Raw genomic sequence first — 8,139 nt, 5'->3', positions numbered from 1 at the left:
GGAGAGGGAGAGGGAGAGGGAGAGGGAGAGAGAGAGAGAGAGAGAGAGAGAGAGAGAGAGAGAGAGAGAGAGAGAGAGAGAGAGAGAGAGAGAGAGAGAGAGAGAGAGAGAGGAAGGGAGGGAGGGAGGGAGGGAGGGAGGGAGGGAGGGAGAGGAGGAGGAGGAGGAGGAGGAGGAGGAAGCTAAACAACACGGAGGTGAGATTAAAGTGACATGTGTAAGGGCATGTACAATCCATCGCTCCAACGGAGTCGCTAATTGAGGCTTCTGGGGAGATTTGTTTGAGCGCTCCTGTCGCTAAAAAATAGTAATTTTTGTGGAGCAAAATACAGAGCGCCGACGCCACAACTAGCAGCGACGCTGGGTAAAATCCCCCGATCGGCAGGGAATCGAAACTAACGATTAGGAAATCAACCCTAATCAACCCTAGCGTCTGCATTGTACATGCCCTAAAGTTATCTTGTCGGATTTTAAATAGCGATGTTGGAGGAGTCTCTGCCGTTGGATGGTAGATCAACACATGAGCACAACGCGGTAAATAGCAACGTAGAAAAGCAGTATACTGAGAGTTAAAGACACTTGGCCAGGTGATTCGGGTCATGACACCTCGACTTGCAACCGTGGTTTCGTACTAATTGGTCGAAGCAATTAAGCAAATGACCGTCTTCGTGTCATTATGTACACACTTTATAGACTGGATTTAGAAAATTAGGCGATTTAGGTGGAGCATACCAAATGGACACCTAGCAAGTCATTTCTGCATTGCTTTGTTTTGCTTTGGAACTTTGGTGGACGCGTGGCGAGTAGTTGAGGGATACAAAATCGGCCCATCACCATCACTCCCAGCTTCGCTTTACAATAAAAGAAGAGGAAAGCCCAACACGAGTCGGCAATTTGTGTCGAAGCACAAGAGGTTTCTGGAAGGAAAGCCAAGCCCACGACGACACGACACCATCCTTCCTTCTTCTTCTCCGGCAACCCCTCGCCGGCGCCACCTATCTCCCTGCCTCACTCGTCACCGGCCAGCCAGCCATGGTGTCCGAGGCCAGCAAGAAGAAGGCCGCGCAGAAGAAGGCCGCTGCTGCCGCAAAGAGGGGCGCCAAGGTGCCCACCTCCTCGTCGACCTCCTCTTCAACCAAGGCCGCTGCCGACGCCCTCGCCGCCGTCCACCTCTCCGACCGCACCTGCACCGCCGTCCTCACCTCCCACCCGCTCTCCAGGGACATCCACGTGAGATCTGCCGCCCCGCTCATCCTCTTACTCTGCTGTTATTGTTACAGATTATCTTTCCAATATTGTTGGCGTTAATTAGATGCATCATCCGTTCTCACCCGCCTTCCTGTGCATATTTCCCGGGTTCTAGATTATGTCCACATCCCCGGAAAGACTAGTACTTTCGTCCCCTATGATAAGAAACGAACGGAACAGAACAGAGCCAGTAATTCACTGGTCGAGTCTGCTACTGATTCTTAGCAATAAATAAGCACACCCCTTGCTTGGCCTGATTCGTTGCATTGATTATTAAATTATGCCTCCTCTTCAGTCTCAGATTCTATAGTATTGTATGACGATTTTGTTGCATCAAATATAATAATATATTTCTGCTGCCATTGATCCCCCCCAACCAGATCAGTAATCCTAGATCAGGGATATTATACCATTTTCTGAAATTGTCCATGGCTGGACTGGATCCGGTTCATCGTCTAACGCCGCACATTTAGGTCCCCTCTTCGGATTATACGGTCGGATTTTCATATGATATTTCTAGGATTATAATCCTTAGGATTTTTCTTCCACGAAATGATCAGTGCACTTTTCCAGTGTGGTGATTTGAAACACTCCTGTTATTTTATCCTAGGGGACTACTCCCTCCGTTCCATAATACTTGTCGTGTTGATCCAAGAGTTAGGACCTACTCCCTCTGTTCTATAGTTCTTGTCGGTCATATAACATTGTGCCACTCTTACCCTCAGAGTCAGAGTCATATAAAGTGCTGTTCGCGCCCTTCATTCTCTGCAATATGCCTGCTAACTTGTATTTTTTCCACTAATAGTACATGATATATGATCTAACACAATTTTCTATGTCGAACGCCCCACCTGCAGATAGAGTCTCTCACTTTGACATTCCACGGCCACGATCTACTCGTTGACACGGAGCTGGAGCTCAACTACGGCAGGTATTACAATAATGCCATCATCGCACTTTTCCCAACCATCTGACTTCTGTGATCTTGTTTAACGGGTTTTATTCCATCCCAGGCGCTATGGTTTGCTTGGTCTGAATGGCTGTGGAAAGTCTTGCCTTCTCAAAGCAATAGGATGCAGAGAGCTTCCTATTCCTGAGCACATGGATATATACCACCTCAGCCACGAGATTGAGGCTTCAGACATGTCTGCGCTCGGAGCGGTCATCAGTTGTGATGAGGAAAGGGTCAAGCTGGAAAAGGAAGCTGAAGTTTTGGCTGCTCAAGTATGTTTCAAATCAATCAAATCTGTTGTTATCATCATGTTGTTTAGCTTGTTCCTTCTGCTGTTTTGTACTTTTATAAGCTGATGAAACTTTCTGAAGATATTCTGACAAATATCTTTGCTGGCATAATTCAGGATGATGGTGGAGGTGAAGCTTTGGAGCGCGTGTATGAGCGGTTAGAAGCTATTGATGCATCCACCGCTGAGAAGCGTGCTGCTGAGATTTTGTTTGGCTTAGGCTTTAACAAGCAGATGCAGGCCAAGAAAACTAGGGATTTTTCTGGTGGTTGGCGCATGAGAATTGCTTTGGCAAGAGCTCTGTTCATGAACCCGACCATCCTTTTGCTTGACGAGCCTACCAATCATCTCGGTGAGTTGTTGTGTAACCCATATGTTACAAGTAAAGTCGATCTGGTGCTTTCTGTGTATTTATTACAAAACAGCGTGTTTTCCCTGTGACCGAATTTATGAGGTCTCGGTCCTTTTAGATGTGCAGCATTGGCCAATTCTGAATGTGAAAATGGGACACGCTTCTTGGCTGCACCATGTATTTACTCCAATGCAATATCTACAATTTGATTTAGAGTGTCAATGAATGCATCCCCCTTATGCTTGTTTGAGGGTTATATCTTCAGAACAAAGTTTAGGCTTAATTTCTAGGTGATGTCCATATGTAAAGGGTGGTCTGTTGTTAATGAAATTAAAAAGGAACATAAGTTCTGAAAATTTTCTCCCCAGTGTATGATGAGTTCGTAGTTGTATAAATGCTTTTAATTTTCCTTGGTCAAAGCTTCTGTCATCACTTCATTTGTTCTGATGAGCAGTATATGTACTTTCAGTAGTGGTGCCTAGCTGTAGGAGCAGCGGGGCAGCAGAACGTAAGGTACCTGGGTAGTGGAATTGGGAACCTTGCGTTCTTTTTAAGTAGAAGATATTTTAGTGAGATAAATGCCATGTGTATATTTTAACATGTGCAGTAACATTTTTGTAAATAGCACGATTACTGCTTACCTGTGATGTGCCTGTTTTCCCTAAGCTGAGACATTTTTGAGGCTGACTGGTAAATGCTCATTAAACGATCTCTGAACAAATAAGTATGCTTGTATGAAAACTAAAGCTTTGTGATTCTTTGCAGATCTTGAGGCATGTGTCTGGCTGGAAGAAACACTAAAGAAATTTGACCGTATACTTGTTGTCATATCACACTCCCAAGATTTTCTGAATGGAGTATGTACGAATATCATCCACATGCAGAACAGGAAGCTTAAGCTGTACACTGGCAATTTTGACCAGTATGTGCAGACACGGTCAGAACTGGAAGAGAACCAGATGAAGCAGTACAGGTGGGAGCAGGACCAGATCGCTTCGATGAAGGAGTACATCGCCCGTTTCGGTCACGGGTCTGCGAAGCTTGCACGGCAGGCCCAGAGCAAGGAGAAGACGCTCGCTAAGATGGAGCGCGGTGGGCTGACGGAGAAGGTCGCAAGGGACAGGATACTGACGTTCCGCTTCACAGATGTCGGCAAGCTCCCGCCACCAGTGCTGCAGTTTGTGGAGGTGACGTTTGGGTACACGCCGGAGAACCTGATCTACCGGAAGCTGGACTTCGGGGTGGACCTAGACTCGAGGGTGGCGTTGGTGGGCCCGAATGGGGCGGGGAAGAGCACGCTGCTGAAGCTGATGACGGGGGAGCTGGCGCCACTGGACGGGATGGTGCGGCGGCACAACCACCTGCGGATTGCGCAGTTCCACCAGCACCTGGCAGAGAAGCTTGACCTGGACGTGTCGGCGCTGCAGTACATGATGGACGAATACCCAGGCAACGGGGAGGAGCGGATGCGCGCAGCGATCGGCAGGTTCGGGCTGTCGGGGAAGGCGCAGGTGATGCCGATGCGGAACCTGTCGGATGGGCAGCGGAGCCGGGTGATCTTCGCGTGGCTGGCGTGGCGGGAGCCGCAGCTGCTGCTGCTGGATGAGCCGACGAACCACCTGGACATCGAGACGATCGACTCGCTGGCGGAGGCACTGAGGGAGTGGGACGGGGGCCTTGTGCTGGTGAGCCACGACTTCCGGCTGATCAACCAGGTGGCGGAGGAGATCTGGGTGTGCGAGAATCAGGCAGTGACGCGGTGGGGAGGTGACATCATGGAGTTCAAGGAGCACCTCAGGAGCAAGTCCGGCCGGTCGGAGGACTGAGGGTTGAGTTGGGTTACTTGAGTGTGTCCGCTGATGAATGCTCGAGCTAGCTAGTATTGAGGTGAGAAGATGTATAGCTACCTAGGTGTTGAGTTGTGGTTACCGTGAAGGAATCCGGTGCATGCTATGACGGATGATGCTGATAGTTGGTAGTATGCTGCTGCCTACCTTATGTATGCGCGGCACGACACGGCACCAATCAGATGCGTGTAACCTGAATAAGTTACTGTACAACAGTGTTCATGAACATTTGAATCTTGCATGTCTAATGTATGGTGTGGTATGTCACTTGTGAATAAGATATGGTGTTTGCTGCTACTGTAATTACCTGGTAGAATATATTGTCATGACAAGAGTATGCAGATGTAGTAGCTAGATAGATACAACCATGACAGATGGCTAAGGATAAAAAAATATGTGATTTGTATATTCAAAGCCACATGATCTGATTCCCAGTTGCTGGAAGCTAAGTTGTGCATCCATGACCGGGCACAAATGGCTTCACATTACTTTCCAAACTCCCTTTGTTTGCTCCCCATAACTCTTCTGTGCAGATGAAGGAAAAAATAAGCTTGGATAAAGAAGATGAAAATCTTCAAATGGACTCCATCTTTCTCTTGATCCAGGACACAATTTTTGGCTCCTACGATTCTATGATCTTGTCACAATTCCTGTAAACATCTCAGTAGATCAGTTCATCGTCAATAAAGAGCTAACAAAGTATGTGTACTTATTTTCTCAAAGACATGTATGTATACTTCATTCCGCTCTTAAGAAAACTGTACATATACTTCCCTCCCATTTAGAAAAAACACACTTATCTCAAAAGGAAACACATCCAAACACATACTGAAAACCAGTATGTCCAAAGAGTTATTTTTCACAATCTAAGAGTTATGGCATAAAGCGAACTAAGGGTAGCTGACACGGAGCAAGTACTTATAGTGGAGCTAGCCCACTCACAGATGACAGAGCTTGGGCAAGGCCTTTTCGTGGCATCGGCTGTGATTGCCCTGGAAATCGTACTACAGCACAATAATATTGCTACAGAAATAGAACTACATGACATATAAGAACTTAAATGTCTTCCTTTTCCTCTTCCTTTTCCATAATTGGATCCTGAAGTAGTGAAATATAACTTGGTTTTGTTATACCTGCTGTATACACGCTTTCGAACGGATAACATTCGGAAATGTTGGTGCCGAAAACCTTCTTGAACTGCAATGTGTTAAGCTGCACCATGAAGAGACCGGCAACTGTCCACAGGAACACGGCATTATTGCTCTCAGCCAACCCTAGCATTGTTAGGTTCCCTTTCTCCTCAGAGTTGAGCTGAAGTAGCTTATCAACTTGAATAGTTCTTCCTGGCTTCCATGAAGCAACACCGCCACCACCACAAGGTCCAGTACAACCAGTCTTCCTTTTCCTCCTACTCTTCCATAACTGGACTCTGAAGTCTGCTTCTGACACGGAGATTAAACCGATGCCACCACTCTTTGCTCGCATAACCCAGAACTCGCAATTCTTGCTGGCAAACCTGCCCACGGGCACCGGCACCTCTATCGTAGCTAGCCCCTGCCTCTCCAGATCAAACTCGAGGATTCCAATCGAGTTCTGATCCGCGGCAAGCGTCCAGTAGAGAGAATTCCCAACCAGCACCGCAGGCTTGACCATAAGATCCTTGGATGGTGGAAGCGGTGCTGAGATTACATCACCCCAAGCCCCCGTCTGTGACGAGTAAACGCAGGCGAGGGCCTGTCTATGAGCGTAGTTGTTCGACCCGCAGATGGTGCATGCAAAATGGGGCGAAGGTGATATCATAACCGTTCATGTTATTTATGTGTCTTGAGATTCGGTCAGGCACGACCTCACATGAAAAGATAATCTACAGCTGTTATATGTGTAAAACTAACAGTACTTTTGACAGGACTGTATGTACCATCTAATAAATTTGGACGGACTCTATAAATTTAGCACGCCATATCGCAGGACTACATAGTCATGTCGTAGAAATTTCATGCGCAAATAATAGAGGACTCTATAGATATAGGTCATGAAGTAAATTTTAAATATTAAATATTAGACTCATTTTCACGAGCTCGCCGCGAGGAAGTCAAATATGCAAACAATATCAAATTTACATTTGTTGCGTGAAAGTTGTGCTCGTTTTTCAATTTATAGTGTAGTTGGAGAAGAGAATCTTTTGATATGAGTGGTCACATGTGCGGTCCCCACTGGTGAACATCCCAATGACATGCAATGGCTCAGATTTCACTTGCGCCCCATTTCATAAGTGACAACGCATTTTCGGTAGCTGTTCTTGTGTTCCACTACTACCTTGACCAAGACCACGTGGAAGTGTAAGCAGCATTGGGTGGCGTCTGCAGGTCCAGGAGCGAGAAGCACCTCCCCGTTGACGATGGTCTTGGTTGCATCTTCTAACCCGGAGGGAACATCTATGCGGTGCTGGTCGGAGGTGACGGGATCGCACACCACGACCTGACGCCGCCACGCGTCCAGGAATAGTACGAGGCCATGGCGGCATCCGAGGGTCAGGAAGCGGTTGTCTAGTTGCAAGGAGAAGCGGTTTGGCGGGACACGGTCCGGGGTCGGCATGGTTGGCTGGAAGGAGCGGGAGTGCCCGTCGAAGAAACCGAGGAGGGGAGGGTTGCGACGGTGGTGGTACATGCGGAAGCGGCGGCGGAAGACGGGGTCCAAGAGGAGGCGGCGCCAGCGCTTGCACACTAGGGAGGCGCGTGGGAGAGAGGACGGGAGGGGTGGTAGGCGGAGGAGGATCTCGCGGAGCATGTCGTCGCTGTCCATCGGTGCCGCCGCCGCCGGCGAGATAGAGCGGTGGAGGAGGCTGTCCGTTTCCGTCGTCATCGCTCGATATCGTGCGCCGTGCGGGACGTGCAGCCAAAGCGGAGGCTCGATCTCAGGGTGGTTCTCTCTGGAAGGAGCCTCCCTAATTAAGCAGCAGAATCCGTCCCGACTAGGTCGTGCGTGGATACGCGCGTGTACGTACGTGAAGAAGACACTCCGGGTATGCACCTCGCCCTGCGCCACCGCGAACCCTTGGCCGCCGTGGCCCGTGCGAACACTGCAGCTGCACGGGCCGACGTTGCCATGGCCGGTGTGGTGCTGGTAATTGGGGGGATTACGGGTGTGGAGAACGACGCTGTAATTGGCTTGGGCCTGGCCCACGAATTACCACCGGCGCACCAGGCCGAGTATGCGCCGGTAATAGCAAAATAGCGGCAGCGCACGGCAATTCTTAGTCGACCAGGTCGGCCGCTACCGCATGCCGCACACCTCCGTGCGCGGTATGGGCCGACCTGGTCAGCCCAGTTCACCTGTTATTTCTGTTTTCTGTTTCCTTTTTCCTTTTTTCTTTCCTTTTCCTTTTTTATTTTCTGTTTCGTTTTTTGTTTCTTTTTCTTTTTTTGGTTTGTTTCCTTTCTGATTATTTTTA

General features: G+C 48.5%; 1 protein-coding gene across 1 annotated transcript; it reads left to right on the top strand.

The window, feature by feature from the left end:
- Nucleotides 1–904: 904 nt before the first annotated feature.
- Nucleotides 905–4,926, top strand: LOC124691435 (ABC transporter F family member 1-like). Its single transcript, XM_047224719.1, has 5 exons — nt 905–1,230; nt 2,106–2,179; nt 2,262–2,472; nt 2,607–2,841; nt 3,607–4,926. The coding sequence occupies exons 1-5, from the start codon at nt 1,033–1,035 to the stop codon at nt 4,665–4,667; spliced, it is 1,779 nt and encodes a 592-aa protein (XP_047080675.1). The 5' UTR covers nt 905–1,032; the 3' UTR covers nt 4,668–4,926.
- The last annotated feature ends 3,213 nt before the right edge of the window (nt 4,927–8,139 follow it).

The sequence above is a fragment of the Lolium rigidum genome, chromosome 2 (genome assembly GCF_022539505.1).
Source record: "Lolium rigidum isolate FL_2022 chromosome 2, APGP_CSIRO_Lrig_0.1, whole genome shotgun sequence".
Lineage (NCBI taxonomy): Eukaryota > Viridiplantae > Streptophyta > Magnoliopsida > Poales > Poaceae > Lolium > Lolium rigidum.
Note: the sequence above shows the minus strand (reverse complement) of the source record. Positions and strands in the feature narration are given on the sequence as shown.